This window comes from Oreochromis niloticus, linkage group LG6, assembly GCF_001858045.2.
Source record: "Oreochromis niloticus isolate F11D_XX linkage group LG6, O_niloticus_UMD_NMBU, whole genome shotgun sequence".
Taxonomy (NCBI): domain Eukaryota; kingdom Metazoa; phylum Chordata; class Actinopteri; order Cichliformes; family Cichlidae; genus Oreochromis; species Oreochromis niloticus.
This window is the reverse complement of record NC_031971.2, coordinates 36531583-36556377: the sequence shown is the minus strand read 5'-3', so window position 1 is coordinate 36556377 and position 24795 is coordinate 36531583. Positions and strand designations below refer to the sequence as shown.

General features: G+C 41.7%; 3 protein-coding genes across 5 annotated transcripts in view; all 3 read right to left on the bottom strand.

Moving 5' to 3' along the window:
• Positions 1 to 24795, bottom strand: part of LOC102075668 (perforin-1) — an 87210-nt gene that overhangs the window by 42614 nt on the left and 19801 nt on the right.
• On the bottom strand, positions 862 to 1864 carry LOC109202386 (zinc finger BED domain-containing protein 1-like). Its single transcript, XM_019359585.2, has 2 exons — positions 1823 to 1864; positions 862 to 1733 (listed from the first exon to the last, which is right to left on the bottom strand). The coding sequence occupies exons 1-2, from the start codon at positions 1853 to 1855 to the stop codon at positions 1341 to 1343; spliced, it is 426 nt and encodes a 141-aa protein (XP_019215130.2). The 5' UTR covers positions 1856 to 1864; the 3' UTR covers positions 862 to 1340.
• The window catches only part of LOC100694694 (perforin-1), a 17378-nt gene continuing 3733 nt past the window's right edge, over positions 11151 to 24795 (bottom strand). For 2 of the 4 annotated variants that reach the window (XM_019359582.2, XM_025908036.1), the window contains exons 2-3: positions 24085 to 24620; positions 17033 to 18435 (exon numbers count right to left, since the gene is read on the bottom strand). In XM_019359582.2, coding sequence (XP_019215127.1) covers positions 17265 to 18435; positions 24085 to 24620 — 1707 coding nt within the window. In that variant the 3' untranslated portion in view covers positions 17033 to 17264. Of the gene's footprint in view, positions 12548 to 15994; positions 16531 to 16762; positions 16878 to 17032; positions 18436 to 24084; positions 24621 to 24795 lie in introns of those variants that run through there. The other 2 variants (XM_019359579.2, XM_019359580.2) reach the window with 2 other exon arrangements.

Below are 24795 nucleotides of genomic sequence, written 5' to 3'. Positions count from 1 at the left end.
AAACCAAATGCGACGATAGGTTCCACTATCAGCAAAGAATGAATGAATGAATGAATGAATAATGGGTGAAATAAAAATGGGGAACTGACTGGCTGGTAAAAGCTGACAAGACTTGACTGACGTCTGTGTGAAGTTAACCCCCACCTGATAAAGGTGTGGATGTATATCTGTGTGTGTCTCTTGTTGCAGGAGCAGGAGGAGACCAGAAAAGGAAACTTGGGTCACATGGCTATGTGGACTCTGCAAATTTAACCTTTTTAACTGTAATTTTTCTGGGTGTTTTGAATTTATCAAGGGTGTTATTCACTACCTTGTGTTGCTCACAGAGATCACTGTGAGAAAGTGTGTATACACCTGCGCAGCGCTAACATTTACATTCTCTTTTCTACAGCAGAGGGTTCATCATGTGATTTGATCATGTGGTTTCTAGCAGGACACAACTGGTTGATGTTTTTTCTACCACAGGATTACTGGGTTTATGTGTGAAGGAACCTGTGCTTACAGGCTATATGTTGGTTATGCAATTACACTGTGTTGTTGGAAAGATCTTGAATATTACAGGGGAAAAATGTGAATACGGTGTGAGACATATACTGTGTTGAAACCAGTGTCACTTCTTTTCACAGCTATGGATGGTTAACTTTAGGGCTGAACGATTATGGAAAATAATCTAATTGCGATTTTTTGCCCCAATATTGCGATGCGATATGCGATTATTTTTTAAGGTCTTTGTCTTCTGTATTATTAAACAAAGACAAGCAATACATCATATAGTATGGCCAATACTATATTACATTAATTTTAAACTGTTCTTTCCTGGAAGACAGACCTCTGTTATGATGACATGAGGTGATGCATGAATTGATGACTGACATTTTTATTTAACTTCTTCAATCACAACAGTATATTTGAACATACACAATAGTTTATTTTTAGCTTACAAACATCTGAGCATAAAGTGCTGACAAGGAACCCTGGTGTAAACATTAAAATGAAAGTCAGTACAATGTGCAGATTGCAGAAATATACATAAAAAAATCAGTGGCTTTACCACACTCAGTTTTTCGACATCTGTGAACTACTAGACAGTCATTAAATTAAAAAATAATATTAAATAAATAAAACTAATAAATAAAAAATACACACATCTTACTGATCTCTGCAGTCAGTAACATTACACATAAAGTGCAAACATAATAGCAATTGTATAAACACACACACAAACACGCCTTTAAATTAAAACTGGCTGAACATCTTGATTATCTGCAGTAAGTAACAGCAACACAGCACAAACTAAAGTGCACAATGAGTATGGCTCAGCTAGCCATAATCATCCTAGCTCACAGGTTTTTTGCTAGGAAGACCAGCATATCTACTTTTGCTGGCTTTAAGGATGAGCGAGTGCAGGTCACTATATTCCCTCCAGTGCTGAACAGACGCTCTGAGGGGGCACTTGTGGCTGGCACACACAGATATTTGCGGGCCATCTTGCACAGTCGTGGAAAGTGAATGTTGTGCACCTTCCACCAGGCTAAGGGATCATCCTCTCCGTCAATGACAGGGGTCAACAGGTAACTATTCAACTCTGCCTCCACGACATCTTCAAGTGGCAGAGGCAAAGCTGAAGAGGCCGCACTGGTTTTAAAAAGACTACCAAGAGTCTTCTTTGCCTTTCCCCCAGAGGCCTGTGCACTTGGAGAATTTTGAGCAGTTTCAGTGCGAGACCTCTTCTCCTGCCAGATGGGAAGAGAGACATTAGTTTTGCAGTTAGCTTATATATAAATATTATGTGTTTGTGGAAATATAATTTTCAAGGATTTACCTGATTATGTGTACGTCTAGCCGATTCCACCATTTCTGTCTTCAATCGGGCCTTAATGGCAGGAAGGTTGTCTGCGCTGATGTATTGCGTTTTGAACCTAGGGTCCATGAACGACGCAACATCCAAAAGCTCCTGGGTGTTGAGGTCACTATACTTGTCGTTGAGGTATGCCAGGACCTTGGTTTTAATTGATCTAGTCAGATCAGTGTCCTCAGCATCTTCAGCCAAGACTGATGTTGCCAGAAGATGGAGAACTGGCTTGAGGTAGGAGATGCTCACATACTCTTCTCCAGAAAGAGCATCAGTAAATTCGGAGAGAGGATGCAGTGCCTTATGAATGGACTTCAACACTTCAGCATCCTGCCAGGTTGGGATGAGGGAGCGTGCATGTCGGTCACCTGTCAATACCTGCGATATGGCTTTCATCTGTTCCAGCACTCTGGCAATCATTTTCTCTTTGGACCCCCATCTTGTAGGGCACTCAGTAATGAGAGAGTGCTCAGGAAGCTTAAGCTCCTTCTGTGCCTCAGTGAGTGCTGCCTTTTTCTTCCAACTGTGTGAGAAGTGCCCCACCAACTTCTTGCACAGCCCAATTGCTCTTGATACTCTACCATCTTTGATTGCATTTTCTGGAGGGAAAAAAAATAAAGTAAAAAGTAAAATTAGTGTTAGACATACAATTGCAGTTATGATGCAAGGTTTCACCATTTCTCTCTCTCTCTCTCAAATTCAAAGTTGCTTTATTAGCATGACTATGGGAACAGTGTTGCCAAAGCTATTGTTACATACGTCATGACATACAAGAACATAAGACCATAAGACAAAAACAAAAAAGAAAATACATAAGAAGAGGTGGGTACATCAGTGTGGGGTTGACATAACATATCTAGAATTAACAGCAGTAAAGAACAAGATAAATAATAGTGTGGTGTGTTTGTGGGAGAGAGTGATACACAGGCTCGCGCATACATGCATGCACACGCACGCACACACACACTCTCTCTCTCTCTCTCTCTCTCTCTCACGGCAGTAACTTACCAATCGCAAGATGTAATCTGTGTCCGAAACACTGGAGCCTGGTCCATTCGTTCAGCTGTGCTGCTTTCACCATATTTGACGCGTTGTCCGTCGTTATGCAGACAAGGTTGTCTTCAGGGAGATCCCAACACGCAAGCCCCTCTCTCAGGCCAGCAGCAATGTTTTCCCCTGTGTGGTCTTCGGGGAAGTAGGCCGTTTGTAGGCTGCGAGCTTTGAGGTGGAGGTCTTCGGTAATGTAATGCACCGTCAGACTTTGATAGGGCTCTGCTGTACGGCTTGACCACATGTCTGTTGTTGCCGCAAAAAACTCAACAGCCTTTAACTCCGCTGCAACCCTCCGCCTACATTGCATATGTAGCTCAGGTATTGCAGTCTGACTGAAATACGTGCGGGAGGGCATTCTGTACCTCTTATCCAGTGTAGTTACCAAATTATTGAACCCAGGCTTGGTCACCGTATTGACGGGTATCATGTCTTTCGCGATGCAGTGGGTTACTGCTTTGGTGATTTCCACGTGCCGTTTTGAAGTGCGTTCATATGGCGTAACACCTTCAAACAGTTCGGTCAGTGATCCTTGCCGAGTAACGTTACTAGGTTTATTCTGCACACTACTAGATTTTTTAGCCATACATCTATCATACTCTGTTTTGTGCTGAGTCTTAAGGTGCTGGTACAAATTCGTAGTGTTTCCCCGAGATGTAGAAACTCTACCAAGACAGGTTTTACACAGTACCTGACTCTGTGCGACATCATCTCTTTTAAACCCAAAATATTCCCACACGGCTGATGTGCAGTTCCTCTTTGGTACTAGCATCCCCGCAGGCTCTGGTTCTGTTGAACCTGAGGCCATTGTGTAGGCTACAGCTTTGCTTGCTAGTTCACTCTCGGTAGACTGTTTCAAAACTTTGCTCCCCGTGTCACGTGACCAGAGTGCAGCCTCTGTGGTTAGACAATCTCATTTGATCATATCACGTAAACAGAGTATAATCGCAGCCTTTGCGGTTAGAAAATTGCACTTGATCATATCGCGATATTATCGCAAATGCGCTATATTGTTCAGCCCTAGTTAACTTTATGACCTTTTTACAGCACCTCAGGAATCTGTTGGCCTACGCCTGACCACCAGGATGAACCGTGTATTTGGCTAATGTTTGTTTTTTCTAAGAGTGCATGTAGAGGATTCAGCAAAGACAGACAAGTGACATGAGAAAACAGATGAGAGGTGCAGTGTTTTTTGGAATAGTTTAGTATGGGGCTCATTAGCTGACCACTATTGAGCTCGTAAGTGATGTAACGTGTGAGTGACATTACTTAGGGAAAAGTCACCGATTACTGTAATGTTAACTAAATACATGGGATGATCCATGTCTGGGGCGAATTATGGCAATAATTGTGGTTTAATGATTTGAGAAGACCTGCACATGATACTTGTCTTTGATGCTGAATACTTTCTTACTCTTATGATACAATTGTTTGAAGTGTGAAGTTTGATTTGACTTTCAGATCTTGTTTTCCAGGCAACGCCGGTGTGTATGCAGGCTCCTGGTGGAGCCAGGTGTTAAGCAACCTTAATATGCAAAACACACTAACATCTTTTATTGCAGGGTTACAGGTCTGGAGTGGGGCTACTCCAGATGAGACGCCCTGATGTTGCCTGGGAAATTATCTAGCTAACCTTTTTCTTTAAGGAAGCAATCTAGTTTTGATGAGTTGACTCATGGGAGTGTCCATGCGTCAAGAGGAGGGGTCCAGAATTAACATGAAACTATGGTTTCTATGTCTTATATGATTTTTGCAGTGATTTGTGGGATTAACAGTTCATTTACAGGTATTAAACCTATACAAGTGGTGCATCCATGTTCAGATGAGGCTTTGATGGCCTATAAGTGAAGTTCACTGCACTAAAGGGAAATGTGGTTTGATGATGGTTGACATGCTTTCCAAATAGAAGTTTTTCCTCCTAGCAAGGAAATACAGGTGCAGCAGTCAGAGTATTACTGGAAGAAATCATCCCAAAGGTTGGAATCTCCTGAGAAATCTTCAGAGGCTCAGTGATAAGCAAGAACCATTCCAGGCATAGCTGACAGCCCAGGCAGTGGTTGAGGTCAAAGGTCGATTGGGGCCCTGCTGGTCATCATGAGAAGATTCCGGAGCCACAGCAATAACCATAAAGCTGCATTGGAATGAGAGCTGTGCCACGGGGCTTTCCAGAGGCCAACAGAGGATATTGTGGACAACAGACGGGCATCTGAAGGATGAGGGGAATGTGCCAAGCTTGAAATCGACAGGGCAGAGGGAGTCCAAGGATGGCATCATGATTCTGTGAAAGCACAGGAACCAGAAGCTATGGTGGTGATGGCAGCAATTTCCTATGAACATCATTAATGCTGTGTCACTGTGCTATGCATACAATGACACTCTGGACAGGGTCTTCCTTTGTGTCATTGTTGTTGTCATTTGCACCATGACCACTTCTACAAGACTGCTGAGATCATAACAGCAGTAAGATAACTGGATCCAACACCCTTTCCACAGAGGGTTTTTTTCTGCAGAGAGGAATGGACAATAGAGGAGTCATAAGTATCCCCCACAGGATAAAGGCCTGAAGTGAGGTGATGGGGGTTGACAGAGGCCATAAAACCGGAGTGCTGATGAGGCCTGCAGCTTTGGAGATAGCTGAAAGCCATGTTGACAAGCAACAAAACCACCTGGCATGTTCGAATTCCTATTCTACATACATTTGGACTTTTGTCCTATGGACAGTGATAGAGACAACCGGAAGAGACACTTATGGCGCCCTGCAGAACTTAAACCACTCTGCAGAGAGACGTGTGATTTACATGCCTAGAGGAGGAGCACCACCAAGCTGGGATGTTTTTGAAAATATTAATTTCTCTTTTGACTGTTAACAATTCATTTGTTCGCTCGTTGGATGCAGTTTACCATTGAATGAGATCAATGAGGAATAAGAGGACTGCTAATACATTTGTCAACTGTGTACAGTAATTTAGGGTGATTAACAGATGCTGAGTATGACAATGTTTGCATTGAAACTGTCAGACAAGAGGTGATCACAACTGGGAACTTTTCTAGCATAAATGTCAAAAAGGGCGGAACTGTCAGGTTTATATTGATTGGCCCGGACAATGATGGTCCTGGTCTCTGTGATGTCATCGATGCATTTTGAGATGTAGCCAATGACAGTTTCCGTATATTCCTGCAGGTCTGTGATGTTGCTGTGTGTGGCGGCCTGTTTAAAGATCTCCCCGTCTGTGGTGGAAAAGCAGTCTTGCAGTGCCTCTGAGAACCCTTCTGGCCACACACGTAACTGCTTACAAACTGGTTTGGTGACTTTGACCAGGGGTCTGTATGCTGGCATTAGCATAACAGTTATGTGATCGGATGCACCAAGGTCGGGGAGGGGGAGGGCTTTGTAATCTCCTCTCTGGGTGGTGAAAACATTGTCCAAAATGTTGTTTCTTCGTGTGGGAAATTCAATGTGTTTGTGCAGTTTGGGAAGCGCAGTCTTTGGGTCTGCATGATAGAACGGTCGGTAGAACGGTCTGCATTTGATGATCATAAGCTCCAGCAGAGGTGAACAGTGCTTGCAAGCCACAACAGAGTCAGGGCACCAGGCATCGTTGATGTAAACACAGAGTGAGCTCTGTCTGCTCGAAAGCATGTTAGCCGGTCAAGTTGAATGGCGGTTTTGGTGATGTTATTATTAAGCCAAGTTTCCACAAAGACGAAGACACAACACTCTCTCACTGGCTTCAAGGTGGACTGAAGTAAGCGTACATGATCCAGCGTGTTGTCCAGGGAGTGCACGTTGGACAGTATGATGGTGGGAATAGCGGGTTTGTGTGGATTAGCCGCTAGCCTGCTCCGGATGCCTCCGCGCTTATCCCTCTTTTGTCTCCTCTCGCCTTAAGTGTTAGATTCATTAAGTGTTAATGAATCTAAGACATTTCCACTGTGGGCGAGATCTTGTGACAGGGGTCGCTGATGGTAGATGCCCCCGACATTTCCACTGTGGGCGAGGTGTGTCAGGTTTATATTACTGGATTGTCATTTATGCTTAGAAATATCTACTCATATATGCTTAGAGTTTTATAAAAGATTGCATAATGATAGAGGTTTGATCCTTAGCAGTCTGTAAAGACTCTGTGTGCCTTCCAGAGTGTTCTGGCATGCACACACAGATCTTAAGGTCATGAGAGAGGTTATATCTTCTCTTACTGATTTATGGTATAGGACGACACCTACTCTGTATCTGGTTAAGTATAAGAGCCTTTTGTTTAGATGGACCGCTAGACTCCTGGCACCAGCTTTGGGGAGTCTTCGCAGGATCACATCTTGACACACACACACACACACACACACACTCTTACACAACGCACAGACAAGGTACTCTTTGTTCACATGTATACCTATGTAAGACGTCATGTGTTAATGAATCTATGCATATTCATGTAACCTCAATAAAAGAGCAGTGTTACGAGGGAGCGGACGAGAGCAACTGGGGTCAAGCGAAGGAACGGCGTTTGTCCAGTTGGGTCTTCCTCGTGCACGAGAAACATAAAGAGCTCTGCTTGGTGTTCAATGCTTTTTGCTGTTGTAGTTGAATTGTCTCGTTCCAGCGGCGGGTTTGTGCTAGACAGACCCATCAAGGTGTAGTAGCAGGGGTCACCGGTGGTAGATGCCTCTGAAGCAGTCCACAGTTTCTCAGTGTGGTTCGTAGCTCTTCCGTTATTAAAAAGTTAGGGGATTTGCTTCTCTTGATTTTGAGGAGCTCACTACTGTATGAGTGTTGTGGAAAAACAAGGAAAAAGAGCAAAACAAAGACAGAAACACTGTTTTGTTGGGACGGGGAGCAGCCGCTGCGTGTGTCCATGCCGCCTATTGGATATGCACATTTGCATGTGTGTTTTATTGCATATTTGCATACAGAAGCAATAAAACATTTTCAAAGCCATTAAGAATTACATGACTGCATGCATGTGACTGCATATTTATATAATTATTAGCTAGGGTTAGGTCTGCAACAATCTGCAACAAGAGTGGGGCACAATCAAAACTCAAGTTCTTTAACAGTGATTAGTGAAAAAGCATTTAGCCAAAATATATAGACAAGAAACATCTGATCTAAGTCTCATCTTTTAAAAATAATTATTAGTCATAGCCTCACGTAAGTGTAAAGTACAACCAAGGTTTCCTGTCTGTACTTTGCGGGTCTTTAAAGGAGGTTAGTGCCTGACAAGAGGCTTTTAAATTAGATTTACGTCATGTTTTAAATTGTTATTTAAATAGTCTTCTGTACTTTGTTCGTAGGACTGCACTAAAATAGCAACCTAACTGCGTTAAGATGGTCTGATTATCTATCACACACTTTTTTTGTCTTCTTCTCTTTTTTCATTTAGCCTCTGACATGATACCTGTATGTAAACATAAACTTATTTAGATTTTACTACCACTAAAATCTAAAACAGGGTAAACCCAACAGCCAGCAGCGACTGTCCGTAACGGGCTGAGAGTCATGTTAACAATATTATAACAAGCAGGAATAAACTGACTGACATCTCCGTGTCTCCACCATTAAACATGTCTCTGGTTGTAGCAAGTCATGAAACGTCTCCCTGTTTCTCTACCATATAATATAGCATAAAATATTCAGATAACCAGAGATTGGTTTGCTGGATATTCCCAGATGTGTGTTATGTCATTTGGATAACTTTCCTACCAGATGAATATAGTGGGAAAACTAGCATTCACTGGCAATTTCTAAAATATATATATATATATTTTAAATCTTAGTTTAACATGCACATAGCTTTTGGCATATTTTTGTATAGTTATTGTTTTTTATTTACTCTTTTCTGTTGATGTCACACTAAGTTGACCTTTCAACTACTAATGTTTCGATGTGCAGTGAAAATCTGATATTGTGAGGCCCTCTGTATCAAATAGGTTTAGCCTACACAGATAACAGTCTGGTGTAACTGAGTTGATGGGAAGGACTCATATTGTTAAAGCTGAGCAACAAAGGCCACAGAAGCCCTTTCTGTGCCAGGCTGACCTGGCTAAATAGACAGCTCTGTACAATCATGTTCTGTATGCATCTAACTTTTTAACACAAAATATACTTAAATGTATAAGTTACATTTTGCCCCTTTACAAAGGCTAATTAAAAGCTCACAAACACAACTGGTTCACATGTGAATGGATTTACTTCATATTTCCATAATAAGTTTCAAACATTTGACCCACAGGCCAACTGCTGGCTTTGTAAAGTGGACAGTTTCGGAGAAGGAGGGCAACAATTTTCGCTTCTCATTGTTTTGAAACCAGGAAGAAATATCTTGCAAGTCATTGTAAGATCACATCATGGGTGAATCTCATTATCAGCTTTACATCCCTCTTACTGACAAACACATTCTCCAAAAAGAAACAGGAAAAACTCAAATATATTCACTTGCTTTATAAAGTATCATTTATTAAATGTCAGTTTTCAGCAATAGTACTTTTTAAAAAACAAAAATAGTTTTTTGTTGTAATTCAATAGTTTGATCCCACTTAAATTCAAACCGGGTTGTATGTGACCCATGAAGTAAAAGTCAAAGTGAACTTTATTGTCATTTCAGCCATGTAAATGTATGCAAATAGACAAATTGTAAAGCTCCGGGTTTACACATACTGCAAATGGCAAGATACTGTACTCTGACATAGAGAATAAGTACACGATACAAAATCTAAATACAAACTCAAATTGTATGGTTAGTCTGCAGTAAACTCCAGCACAGAAAGTATGGAATGATGCTTGTATTGATCAGCCATGTCCTGAGTTTATGTACCGTACTCTGCAAGACACAAATGAAGTGGACAGTTGTAACTTATATGAGCTACACAGTTACAAATTTGCAGTACGTAAAAGTGTAATACACAAGAAGCAGCGTAGTCTGGATATAAAATACAGTGTCTGAAACTTAAGGCGATATGAAATGATATGAACATGACAGATGCAGTTTTCATTCTAACCAGACAGCCCTGCACAGAAGCAGGAGCTGCCACAGCTTTGCCATCTCTATGGAACCATTTAAGAATAAGAAGATATGAAATGACACAGATAAAAAAACAAAAGTTAAACATTCTTACACATCTCACACTGCAGCCCTAAACCTTTTCAGGCATTACTTACTGAAAATACATGTGAGACTATTAACGTACAAAAAATGCTCAAGTCAAGGAATGTCTATAAACAAGAAATAACTCTGTTCTCTTACCCTGACAGTTAGCAGCCAGCTCAGATCAGTACCTTCCATCGACTGAAGTATGCTATAGTACTGATGTAGAAGTGGAGACTTCCTTGTGCTCTTTTCACAGATTGTATTTTTAACTGCTCTAACACCCACAGCAACAATGTGCACTTGTTAATTTCCCCTCACACATAAAACACATAGACCCACTGTAGTTTGTGATAACCTCTTGATGCATTACAAAAACTGAATAAACATGAAATGTTTGGATGTCTTTGTCTTTGTTCTATACGGTGTAGCTCAGGCGGTAGAGCAGGTCATCTACTGATCAGAAGGTTGGTGGTTCAATTCCTGGCTTCCACTAGTCTGTATGCCAAATATCCTTGGGCAAGATACTAACCCCATCCATCTGGAGTGTGAATGTTAGTTAGAAAGTACTAAGAAAATTGTGTGAATGCATAAGTTGTGTAAAGCGCTTTGAGTGCTCAGAAGAGTAGAAAAGCGCTATATAAGAACCAGTTCATTTATATTGCAATTCCCTTACTTCTCAACACATAATTCTACTTATCATGTAAATTTAATTTAAATATTACTATGAAATTTTGTATATTTTTAATGTATGATTACTTCAGATAGTTGTTTTATGTATGCCAGTAGCTTATAGTCCTCTCTTATTAACCTTTATTAGTTCCTTTATTAGTGGCCAAAGGAGACGGAGCCAACAGTGTGGCCAGCCATGCAGACGAAGGAGCTCTGCAGGACGACCTCATGCTGGCGGTGCAGGCAATGGGGATCTGGAAGACAACCAGGAGGCCAGTGACGAAGACAGAGCACAAAAGGTAAAAGACTAAATGAACAAGTAACTAGGAACTAGAAATATAAAAGATTAAATAAGGAAGCAAAGCTCAAGACAAAGAAACCAGGAACTACACAATAACAAAAAATGACGGTCCAAAAGTCCAAAAACACAAAAACAGGGAGCCAAAAAAAACCTGGACCATGACAATTTTTTGAATTACTCAAATGAAACACACGCATTGTCTTTGCTGATGCTTTATTGCTAGATTTTTGAACGAATATGGAAAAGAAGCATACAGAGTGGATTACATTGCCCAGAAGCATGGCTGAATTAAAAAAAATATTTTTGCATATAAAAGTCAAAGATAGAATGCCATGAAGTACAAGCACATAGATATTCAGCATATGGTCAAATCCTTATTCTCCCATTGACTCATCTTACATCACTGACATCTAGCATTAAACTCACACGTTTACTGGCTTCTCATACTTATTCCCCATCTTTCCAAGAAGAACCCCATTTCTGGTGTGGAAAACCTCAGCCAAAGACGCACTCATGGGCGAGGGGATATACTCCTGACACTGGTTCCCACTAAGACTTGGTGCACACTCTACGATGTAGGAAAAGAAGAAGGTCCCATGATTCAGCATGCAGCTGTCGCTCACCTTCCCTGCTCGCAGATCAAATGAACACTCGCCTAACAGATCACTGTTCCAGTAAGTGTCCTCATCATACACAGCAAATGTAAGTTTGTCTTTCATGTTGATGGTGATGGTTCCAAACTCAAATGTTTCTCTCCATTTAGGGTTGTCATTATTACTTATAATATCAGTGCGCTTTTTCTGATCACCATACGTCACCTCCACTGAACCATCTGTTTGACTCCAGTCATCACCGTACAGATCCTTTGCATAAAGTTTGAACACCTTTAAGGTTGCAAAACCTTTCCCAGCAGGACAGCAGTTTGACTTGATATCCTGGTTACTGTTGCAGACACAAGCACAAGGATCTCTTACGTTTGATCGGTGCCCAATCTTACAGGTTTCTGAACATTTCTTCAGCACTGCATTTTTCTTAATGTACTGCTCCACTTCTCGCTTCAGTCCCGCCCTGGCAGGATGATTTAATGGCAGTATGGTGTGTAGGGGCTTTAAGTTGTATTGGACCACATCAGGGATAGTTTTAAGAGAAATGAGCCAGTTTTTATATACCGAGGGGTCAGATTGGCCTACAAAGAGGATATCACCTCCATCAATATCTCCACCAATGGCTTCTGTGTGTCGCTCATTAAATGAACTGCTGAAACTTTGATTAGACCCTAACTTCTTTTTCTTTCTCTGACAGTGTTCATACTCTGCTTTAATACGGGCAGAATTTGCAAAAGTAGCTGAAGCTTCAACTGACAAACAGTCACTAACATCAGTATCTGTTAGTCCATTCATTGTAGCCATGCAGGTCCTGACAGCAGTGGTTGCTTTAATTTCACCTCCAAGAGACACTTGTGTGATGTAATGTGTTCCATAAGTGTCAATCAGATTGTGATATAATGGTGCAGTTTTAGAGGAATAAGGGGGAATGGAGTCCACAGCCGACTTTAATTCCAGACTCAATGGAGGACTTGTTGCCAGTCTGTAGCTGTGGAACAGAAAAGCATATAAATGCATTAATGTCTGAACCATTTTATTTGAATCACTTTAGATTTTCTTTCTAATAATTCAAAACAGAATCACAATACTAAGGAAATGGCAGCAAACTGTTGAGAAACAGGTGTGTCAAACATATGACCCACAGGTGAATCTGACCCAGTGTTTTGCACCAGGAAGCATTTTTTTTAAATCATTATGAAATGATTGCATCTTTACTCAATCTTAACTAGAGGTACATCATCAGTTTTACATCGTCTTACTGACAAATACATTAACCACAGCCAGCAATATTGAGGAACAATAATTAAGCTACAGACAGAAACAGGAAAAACTCAAACTTAATGATCTGATTAGTAAAAGTATGATACAATGAATATGAAAATTTTCAGTATATAATTTCTTTACATTTAAAGATGTTTTTAATAGTTTTTTTAATGAGATAATTTGGCTGCTCCACCCCACATAAAGTGAATTTGGGTTATATATGGCATATACAGTATTGGGAAGGTTACTTTTAAAATGTATTCCACTACAGATTACAGAATACATGCCCCAAAATATATTTTGTAACATATTCCTTTACGTTACTCAATGAGAGTAACATATTCTGAATACTTTGGATTACTTAATATATTATCATGCTTTTTACAACTACAATAATGTACTATTGCTGTGTGATTTATTACTATTACTACCATACCAATACTAACTAGATTTTTAAATCTTAATATAAAATGAGTAACAGTAGGGTGGACATTAGGTAAGGCTGCACTTTTTGCAGTGATCTCGTATAGAAAACTATTCCGCACCTATATAAAACAGGTCCGCGGCTCCAAACCGTAGTAAAGGGACCTCTGGCTAATACGTCGCTTTCCGTGTCGGGCTCGTAGCTGAAAACGTATTGTTTCGGAGGAAAACATGAACACAGTGTACAGTCGAGTCTTAACAGCTTACTTACAACTGCGCTCGTTGGGCACTCTTTTTGGCTGCAGTGGTTAATTTTATATTTACATGCTTCCATGCTTCTGGTCGGTGACAGCTCGTACTTTTTGACTCTCCTTCCCCCCCTCTCCCCTTCCCCCTCGCGCTCACAGACACATAACGGGTATGTCAGTCCATTCTCCCTGCGTCACGAACTACACTACCCATGAGGCTGCATTCTTTAGGGCTATGACTGTAACACTCTGCCTATTGCTTTCATATTAAATACTTTTTTGAATAATGATTTTTAAAAATATGTCTTCACGACATTATGCGGGCCGCAAGTAGGGGTGACATGGGGCGCGAGATTGAGACACAAGATTTTCAAGATTCAAGATTCTTTGTTTGTCACGTGCATGGTTATACAGGTATAACACGCAGTGAAATGTGACCTGATATGCTTCTCGACTGTGCCAAGAAAAAAAAAGAGAGGGACAGACAGAACTTTATATACAGTGAATGAGTATATACAAAGAGCAAGGGGGTGAGTTATGTAAATTATATAAATAGAAATAAAATAAAATAAAACAATCTGGAAATTTACAGCTTGTGTACATTGCGTGGGTAGGGTGTTAAAGTGTCTTGTGCTATAGCGAGGCCAGAAGGATCAGGATGATATGAGAATGTGGTGATGAGTCCTGTCTCACTCACTTAAGGATGATGGGGGGGCTGATTCAACACACAAGCAATAGAGCCTCTTAATGTGTGTTTTGTTTGGGTTTCCACCAGCAGTGGCGGTCCTAGCCTGTTTGACGCCCCGGGCGAACACTCCTATGCCCCCCCCCCCACACACACACACACACAAAACATATTAAGGATTGTACATTAACATAAAACTGTTGTCGGAACCATACTGAATTTCACCAGAGAAACACACACACACACATATGAAGAGAGAGAGAGTATGCATTGTATGCAAACGGCTACCAAACAGCCATCATAATTCATCATACAATGAGAACAGGACAAATCAACAATCAACAATGACTAATTAATATTAAAGTCTGTAACATAATGTATTGTTTGGAGTTTAGTCTGTTACTGTTACTATTTTTACCATTTCTTCTTGGAGCAACTGTAACCCACATTATTTCCTTAGGGATTAATAAAGTATTCTGATTCTGATTGTTTCAGGATGACCTGCCATTATCCAATGACACATCTGCTTACCTGCATCTTTTGCTCGTTTCTCCTCCTCTTCTGTTCTATTTTTTCTAAACTGAGCACCTGATGGCTTTGAACTTTTCTCGTCCATCTTGGTTTTAATTTTGCACTCCAGTATGAACACAAATCCCCCAACCTGAGGATCACCACAACATAACCTAACAGACCTACACCTTAGTTCACAGATTCACTTTTTCTAAGGTGTATTTCTGGGATTTCGCACAACCCAGGATTCAAATCATGAATACATAATGGGCTTAGATTTACAACATTATGAATGAAATCTGCTCTATTTGGAAGCAGCCGGGCCCCCTTGACAGGTTGTGTGTGAGACTTCAAGTCATCAAACTGTGAATTATAAATTTTAAATTGTTATTGCTCCCTTTACCCCGAGTCCTAAAGTGTATATTTATTTTCTTACTCTTCTTATATTTATTGTTTGTTTACTTGCACTGCTGTAACTGCAGCCTCGTCGTCTCGTCTCTCGATATACTGGACTGTATGTAGCGGAGATAACAATAAAGTTTACTTTGACTTCAGCAGCGCGTAGGCGCAACGAGGGCTCTCGCGCTCACTTTTCGGTAAAGAATTTTGAAAAAACATCGGTGCGAATTATAAGTCTGTATCATAATGTCTGGTGTTTTCGTGTTTGTTGTTTTGTTTTTATTTTGTTTTATTTTGCGAGTTGGTTATTAGATGCCGCTCCAACCAGCCAGAGAATCCCCCACCGCCCCGCCCTCTCCTCCCTGTGCCGCAAGCAGCAGGCGCACCTCGCAAACGGAGGGCGCCCTTACTCCCAGCATATGCGCTGTAGAAAACTGCCTGTGCCATTCCCAATATGCGCTGGCTGATGTCAGGGCAGCATGAGTACGAGCATTTTTTGTTTTGTTCTTTTTGCTGATGCCCTTGATGCCGCCCCCCACCGCGATGCCGCCCCGGGCAACCGCCCGTGTCGCCCGTATCAAAAACCGCTACTGTCCACCAGCATGGAATTACCAAAAATAGAGAGGGCACAGCCTAACATATGAAACAGGAAAACACTGCCGTGTACTCCATTTAATTCAACAAAGAAACTGTATTCTGAATACCACCTTTTTAAACGGTAACAGGAACAGAATACAGTTACTCATATTTTGTATTTTAAATACGTAACGGCGGTACATGTATTCCGTTACTCCCCATCACTGGGCATATAATTACAAATTGTTTGACACCTCTGCTGTAAAATCAAAGAAAACAACAATTCTCAGTAAATAAAAAAAATGAGGCAAATATCCACTGACATACTCACCCATAGAATTTACAGTTGATAGAATGGTGTAAGAAGGTGTAGCGGTCTTGTTTTGACTTTTTCATAGCAAAGGTAGAGTCTCTTGAGTGAGAACCTCCAAAGCCAACCCCAACCGTTACTGAAGGATCTACCGGGATGTCAAGGCCAATTTTCCAGTTGTTGGATACAGATGATGTCGAGTCATTGACAAGAGTTTCAACAGAATCATAGACCACACTGGAGATCTTCAAACTGCACTTGGGTAGGGTTCTCCAGTCCACCACAGCAACAGGGACCTTCTGCTTCTCTCTATTCATGTAACGGTTACGGTACATCCTACAGGTACCATTTCCAGTCTTCCATGTTTCAGTGTCGATCACATAGGCACCTTTTCTCTCCATCGTCACAATGTCAAAGCCTTCGCCACCCAAGTTGTAACCAGGGACAAAGTGAGCCTTTTCACACTCCTGTGGTGTACCAATGAAGCTCACACGGGATGGAAGGCACAAGGGACTCCATGCCCAACACAGGAGCAGGAGGTGCCACAGCCTTGCCATCTGTATGGAACAATGAGAAGAGGATAAATGACTTTTTTAATATATATAAGCTTGAATATTTCATGTTTTTTTCTAATACAAAAAAGTAGTTTTCACACATGAACTGCAGCCCTGACCTTTTCTAGGCATTTGACAATTAAGATGCACGTGAGACCAGAAATGAACCAGAAACGTACAACAAATGCTCAAGTCAAGGAATGTCTTTAAACAAGAAATAATTCTGTCATCTTACCCTGACAGTTGACAGCCAGCTCAGACCAGTAGCTTCTGTCATCTGAAGTATGCTAAAGTACTGATGTAGAAGTGAAGACTTCATTGTGCTCTTTTCACAGATTGTATTTTTAACTGCTCTAACACCCACAGCAACAATGTTCACAGGTTTTATTTCCCCTCACACCTCAAGCACATGGGGCAACTGTAGCTTGTGTTAACCTCTTGATGCATTACAGAAACCTAATAAACAGTAACAAATTATTTTTTGAATAATTAAATGAAACACACGTTGTCTTTGCTGATGCTTTATTGCTAGATTTTTGAACGAATATGGAAACGAAGCATAAGAAGTGCGTTACAGTTTTGAGTTCTCACAAGCATGTTTGAGTTCAAAAAATATTTTTGCACATAAAAGTCAAAGATAGAATGCAATGAAGTACAAGCACATAGATATTCAGCATATGGTCAAATCCTTATTCTCTTATTGACTCATCTCTCATCAGTGACATTTAGCATTAAACTCACACATTTACTGACTTCTCATACTTATTCCCCATCTTTCCAAGAAGAACCCCATTTCTGGTGTGGAAAACCTCAGCCAAAGACGCACTCATGGGCGAGGGGATATACTCCTGACACTGGTTCCCACTAAGACTTGGTGCACACTCTACGATGTAGGAAAAGAAGAAGGTCCCATGATTCAGCATGCAGCTGTCGCTCACCTTCCCTGCTCGCAGATCAAATGAACACTTGCCTAACAGATCACTGTTCCAGTAAGTGTCCTCATCATACACAGCAAATGTAAGTTTGTCTTTCATGTTGATGGTGATGGTTCCAAACTCAAATGTTTCTCTCCATTTAGGGTTGTCATTATTACTTATAATATCAGTGCGCTTTCTCTGATCACCATATGTCACCTCCACTGAACCATCTGTCTTAGTCCACCTGTCACCGTACAGACCCTCTGCATAAAGTTTGAACACCTTTAGGGTTGCAAGACCTTTCCCAGCAGGACAGCAGTTTGACTTGACATTCTGGTTACTGTTGCAGACACAAGCACAAGGATCTCTTACGTTTGATCGGTGCCCAATCTTACAGGTTTCTGAACATTTCTTCAGCACTGCATTTTTCTTAATGTACTGCTCCACTTCTCGCTTCAGTCCCGCCCATGCAGGATGATTTAATGGCAGTATGGTGTGTAGGGGCTTTAAGTTGTATTGGACCACATCAGGGATAGTTTTAAGAGAAATGAGCCAGTTTCTATAGACCGAGGGGTCAGATTGGCCTACAAAGAGGATATCACCTCCATCAATATCTCCACCAATGGCTTCTGTGTGTCGCTCATTAAATGAACTGCTGAAACTTTGATTAGACCCTAACTTCTTTTTCTTTCTCTGACAGTGTTCATACTCTGCTTTAATACGGGCAGAATTTGCAAAAGTAGCTGAAGCTTCAACTGACAAACAGTCACTAACATCAGTATCTGTTAGTCCATTCATTGTAGCCATGCAGGTCCTGACAGCAGTGGTTGCTTTAATTTCACCTCCAAGAGACACTTGTGTGATGTAATGTGTTCCATAAGTGTCAATCAGATTGTGATATAAGGGCGCAGTTTTAGACGAATAAGGGGGAATGGAGTCCACAGCCGACTTGAATTCTTGACTCAATGGAGGACTTGTTGCCACTCTGTAGCTGTGGAACAGAAAAGCATATAAATAAGTTTAACTTAACTGTTTGTACAATTCCACTTGATTTACATTATTTTTTTATGTTTTTTTTTCTTTAATTCAAATTGATTCCAACTATCAGGAACAGAGAAATGTCAAACATTTGACTCACGGGCCAGATCAGGCCAACCAAAAATCTGGTCTGCTGGATGGTTTTTCAAAATGGAAAACTGCTAAGAATAAGCTTTAGACTTTTCACATTGTTTTGCACCAGGAAGCACTGTGTTGCAAGTGATGAAAATAATACTTTCAACTGAACAAGAAACTCATCATCCATTTTAAATCCTGCTGACAAACACATTACTCATGACTATCTATACCAATTAATAACGGTTAAGCCACAGAATGAAAAACTGAAACATCATCAGCTGTTTTGTAACATGGTGAATGCTTTTCACTAGGGCTGGTTATCGATTTCGATTTCTATAACTGATTCGATTCCAATTCAATTCAATTCAATTTTGACTCAAACATTCAGAAATATTTCATTTCTGACCATTTATCAGTACATATCCATATTTTTATATCTATGTATAAAAACAAAGCTGACACTTGTGAGACCACATCAGAGGTGTAATCATCACAGCAGATACCTTTGTGTCAAAGTAAGTGAGAATAAAACAGAAAAAAACGAATGAGTTTTTCCTGGCCTGACTTTTTATTGCAGATACTCACCTTAAAAATATTCTGCAGTAGATCAGTAGATCAGGTAATGTGCAACATATGAACATTACCTGATGCTGCTGAAGTGAAGCAGAGCAAAGTTAGAGGTTTTATTCGGTTTTATCATTATTATTGCAAAAGCTTATATTTCTTCGCTACTGAACAACAGAAATTAGGCTTTCTTGGCCGAAAACACCGAATAGACGGTAGACTGGTGCATAACAGAGTAATGCAGAAAACAGAGATTTTTAATGGCAAACTGGTCTTGCAGTACAGAGAGAGAGCCATGCAGGAAGTGTGATTTTTTCCTGGTGGAAGCAAAACAGCAAGAGGGAATTTGTTATGTATGAGCCAAAATATATTGTGTCCTATACAAGCTATCACCAGTAGTTGGCACCACGCCCTGTTATGTGTTGTGAAGTCTGGAAGACTTGGCCGTCTACTGTGCATGTACTGACTGCGTGGCCAAGTGTGGAAGGAAAACGAACAATAGCATGCTTTTTCTCCGACGAGTCAGAAACGACAGTGTTGGCTGTAGACAGTGGATGCATCATGGCTGGAATGATTGGGCAGATGGATCCCTTTGATGATGCTGGTGAGCAGTGGGCAACATATATTGAACGTTTTGAGCATTACATCCTGGCTAATGACATTCAGTCTGAGAAACGAGTGCCAGTGCTGCTAAGTGTGATGGGTCCCAAAACGTATGGTCTGCTGCTTAACCTGGTAGCTCCAAACAAGCCAAACATTGTGAGTTTGGCATGTATCTGGAAGATGCTCTACAGGACAGATTTGTTTGTGGATTAAAGTGTGAAACTGTGGAGAAGCATCTTTTGACAGAAAAGGATCTCACGTTCCGCAAAGAAGTTGACTATGCCATGTTGGCAGAGACAGCAACACGTGAAGTGCAGCAGTTAAGTGGTTCTCTTAAAGTGAACACGGTGCTGTTGCAAAAAGGTGATGGATGCCATCGCTGCGGGAAAATGAATCACACTGATGATGACTGCTGGTATAAGGACCGTGACTGTCACCAGTTTGGGCCACACGAAACACATGTGTAAAGGTAGAGCCAGAAACAGCCAAGACTGGAACAGGAAAGAGAAAGACGGAAAACCTGAACTGAAAGGTAATGCAGTTAAACACAGAGGGAAGGACAAAAAGAGAAGAATTCATCATGTTGATGGTGAGGAAAGTGAAAGTGAAGGAATCAGATCTGACACTGATAGTGAGTTGGAAATGTATTCATTGTCTCGAAAAAAGAGGGATTCACTTATCTCCCTGATGCCTGTAGTTAACGGGAAGAAAACGGAGATGGAGCTGTATACAGGGGATGGTGTGTCTTTGTTCCCATGGGAACAGTACAAAAGTATGCTGAGTCAGTTGCTGCTGCAGCAACCCACTGACATCATACTGAAGACATACACTGGGGAACCGCTAGCACCAGAAGGGTCATCAAGGTGCAAGTTGAACTGAACAAGCAATGTGCAACACTACCCTTGTACATGGTAAAGGTGGATGCCCCACCACTGTTTGGTAGGGAGTGGTTGAGAGTTATCAAACTGAACTTGAAAGACTGAAAGATGTTCATGCCAGAGAGCAAAGTGGAAATGACAATCTGGAGGCTGTGCTAAAGAAACACTCAGCCGTTTTCTCAAAGGAGCTGGGCACAATGAAAGGAATTAAAGCCAGATTGACTCTTAGGCCTGATAGTGTCCCCAAATTCTGTCCACCATGTAACATGCCTTATGCTCTCTGACCTCGAGTGTAGGCTGAACTGAAACGCCTGACTGAACTTGGGGTCCTCACACCAGTGGAGCATAGTGACTGGGCCACACCTGTGATGCCTGTCAACAAGAAGGATGGCTCAGTAAGACTGTGTGGAGATTTCAAGGTCACTCTCAATTCACAGGTCTGTGTGGATAAGTACCCACTCCCACGCATTGAGGACCTGTTTGCTTCTCTGGCAGGGGGTCAGCATTTCATTAAGCAAATGCCTATCTACAGATGGAGGTAGAAGAGGAGTCTAAGAAGCTGCAGACTATTTTGACTCAAAAAGGGCTGTTCCATTTCAATCATTTACATGTGTTGTTTCAGAAGGCTATGGATCAAGTGTTTCTAGGACTGCCATACACCCATTGTTATCCGGATGACATCCTTGTCAGTGGTCCTGACAAAATGACACACCTAAAAACCCTCGAGGCAGTTTTGAGCAGGCTAGAGGACTATGGCCTGCATCTCAAACAGGAGAAGTAGCTGTTTTTCCAGGAGTCAGTGGAATACCTGGGCCACATAATTGAGGGGGCAGGGTTACACAAATCACCAGAAAATATATGAGCCATTATGGGAACTCCAGCACCAGGTGATGTCAGCCAGTTACATTCTTTTCTGGGAATGCTCGACTATTATGTACGTTTCATACCTGATTTAGCTACGGTCCTCAAACCACTGAATGAGCTGCTCAGTAAAGAGAGGAAATGGCAGTGGACATCAGCCTGTGAGTCAGCTTTCCAGAAAGCTAAAGAATGTCTGGCATCACCGGAAATACTCGCCCACTATAATCCTGAACTGCCTCTCCGCCTGGCATGTGATGCTTCACCATATGGAGTTGGAGCCGTGCTCTCACACATCATGCCTGATGGCCAAGAAAGGCCAATTGCTTATGCTTCACGAAGTCTCAGCAAAGCCGAACAAAACTATGCTCAGATTGAGAAGGAGGCGTTGGTTTCACCAGTATCTCCATGGTAACAAGTTCACCTTACTCACTGATCATCGCCCACTGACCTCCATTCTGAGTCCACTGAAAGGTACACCATCAATGGTAGCAGCGCGAATGCAGCATTGGGCACTGCTTCTGCCAGCACATAATTACACCTTGCAGTACCGGGAAGGTGTGCATCATGCCAATGTTGACGGACTGTCACGTTTACCTTTGCCTCTTGCACATAAAGAGAAACGGGGAGCAGTAGAGGTATTCTACGCATCTCAACTAGACACATTACGAGTCAGTGTCGCCGAGATCAGACGTGACACTGTGTCTGATGTCACTTTGTCTCGTGTCCTGGAAATGGTAACAACTGGACGTTTCCCACCTGCAAAGGATGCAGATCATGAGCTGTCACCCTATCTGCTGAGCAGACAGAAACTCATTATACAGCAGAGATGCCTCATGTGGGGCGTGGGAGTGGTTGTGCCACCTAAGCTGCACTCTCATATCCTAAAAGAGCTCCACACAGCACATCCAGGGGTGGTGAAGAGCTTAGCTCACAGTTATGTTTGGTGGCCTGGCATTGACGTGCAAATTGAGCTTCAAGTTAAAGCCTGCCACTCTTGTCAGCGTTTGCAAAAAGAGCCTGGGTTAGCGCCCTTGCACCCTTGGTTGTGTCCTTCCTGTCTGTGGGGATGGATCCATGTGGATTTTGCGGGTCATATGTACCTGGTTGTAGTGGATGCACATTCCAAGTGGCCTGAGGTGCATATTATGGATCGCACCACGGTCGGTAAAACCATACAAGTGCTCCGGGGTCTTTTTAGTTCCTATGGCATTCCTCACATCCTGGTGAGTGATAACGGACCACAGTTCTGTTCTGAGTAATTCAGGGTGTTCCTGAAAGCTAATGGAGTCAAACATATCCGCTCTGCGCCACACCATCCTGCCACTAATGGTTTGGCTCAGCGTTTTGTGCAGACATTCAAGCATGCATTGAAAGCTTCCAGGGGTACAGCACCTGTGCAGCAACGCCTTGACACGTTCCTCTTGACATACCGCAACACCCCCCATGCAACAACCAGAGAAATGCCAGCTATGTTGTTCATAGGACACAAGTTGCATTCTCGCCTGGATTTTCTGAAGCCCAGTGTGGCCGGAGCAGTGCGTCACCGGATGCTCAACAACAGCGCCGACAACAACACTCCAGGAACAGACGGTTCACTGTTGGCAAGCCGGTCTTGGTGCGTGATTGTACGTGCGTGATGACAATAAAGTTTCTATTCTATTCTAAATGTTACCAGCCCAGAGTGATAGTGACACCTTGCTCCACCCTGGTACGTCTCATCAGGAAAAGACTGTTGAACAAGTTCTGCGGACCACAATACCTCCAGAAACACGCCAGTCTATTGAAACACTGAGTGTATACAGGTTACAGCCACCCGCTTGTTACCATGATGGGTGAGCTTATTGAAATAGTTATATGAGAATGTTGGCTTCTAAGACATTATTCTCAACTAACAAGGAATGTTTTCAGGAATGTTGTAAAAAAAAAAAAAAGAAAGAAAGAAAAGAAAAGAAAAGAAAAAAAAACACTTAAGTGAAGGAAAATATTTCTGTGGGTGGTGCAGCGGTCGCTTACCTTAGTGGGGAGAAGATGTTATGTATGAAATATACGGTGTGCTATAGAAGCTATCGCCAGTAGTGGGCAACACGCCCTATTATGTGTGTGTAACTTTCTGAAGTCTAAGGAGGTTGGAAAGAAAAGCATCTTCTTTAGGTTGCTTGAAGATGTTTCACCTGTTTTAGCTATTTGGCAGTTGTTAAAGTAGTTTTGTGAGCTTTAACCTGAGATTCTGGCGTTTATGGCAAAATACATTAATATTTAAATATCGATTCAGGATTTAATGAATCGATATCGCATTATTCAAACTAAAATCGATTTGAAGGGTGAAAATCAATTTTTTTAAACCCACCCTTACTTTTCACATCATACAACACATAAAAACATAACTAAAAACTATAAAATGATTTGATTATTCCAGAACACTGTGTGTATGTATGTGTTCTGAGTGACCATGTGGGGGGGAAAGTGTTTGACACCACTGCAGTAAATGTAATAAATACTTCAGTGACATTTTAAATCACTCTTGATGCTAAACTAAAAGAGAAATACCTAAAAAAATAAATAAATAAAAATTCTCAGCAAATTACTCAAATAAGAAAAATATCCACTGACATACTCACCCATAGTAATGACAGTTGATAGAATGGTGTAAGAAGGTGTAGTGGTCTTGTTTTGACTTTTTCATGGCAAAGGTAGAGTCTCTTGAGTGAGAACCTCCAAAGCCAACCCCAACCGTTACTGAAGGATCTACCGGGATGTCAAGGCCAATTTTCCAGTTGTTGGATACAGATGATGTCGAGTCATTGACAAGAGTTTCAACAGAATCATAGACCACACTGGAGACCTTCAAACTGCACTTGGGCAGGGTTCTCCAGTCCACCACAGCAACAGGGACCTTCTGCTTCTCTCCATTCATGTAACGGTTACGGTACATCCTACAGGTACCATTTCCAGTCTTCCATGTTTCAGTGTCGATCACATAGGCACCTTTTCTCTCCATCGTCACAATGTCAAAGCCTTCGCCACCCAAGTTGTAACCAGGGACAAAGTGAGCCTTTTCACACTCCTGTGGTGTACCAATGAAACTCACACTGGATGGAAGGCACAAGGGACTCCATGCCCAACACAGGAGCAGGAGGTGCCACAGCTTTGTCATCTGTATGGAACCATTTAACAATGAGAAGAGGATAAATTACATGAACAAAAGGGAAATTAAACAGTGCAAAATTCCATTCCAGCTTTCTTAGGGCAAGAGGCAGGGTGCACCCTGGACAGGTCGCCAGTCTGTCACAGGGCTAACACATAGACACAGACAACCATTCACACTCATA

Excerpts from the sequence above, each read along its gene's own strand:
- LOC109202386 (XM_019359585.2), bottom strand. The coding sequence starts at position 1,855 with ATGGTGGAATCGGCTAGACGTACACATAATCAG. Across the intron at positions 1,734-1,822 it reads CTAGACGTACACATAATCAG|GAGAAGAGGTCTCGCACTGA; the intron begins GTAAATCCTTGA and ends CCCATCTGGCAG.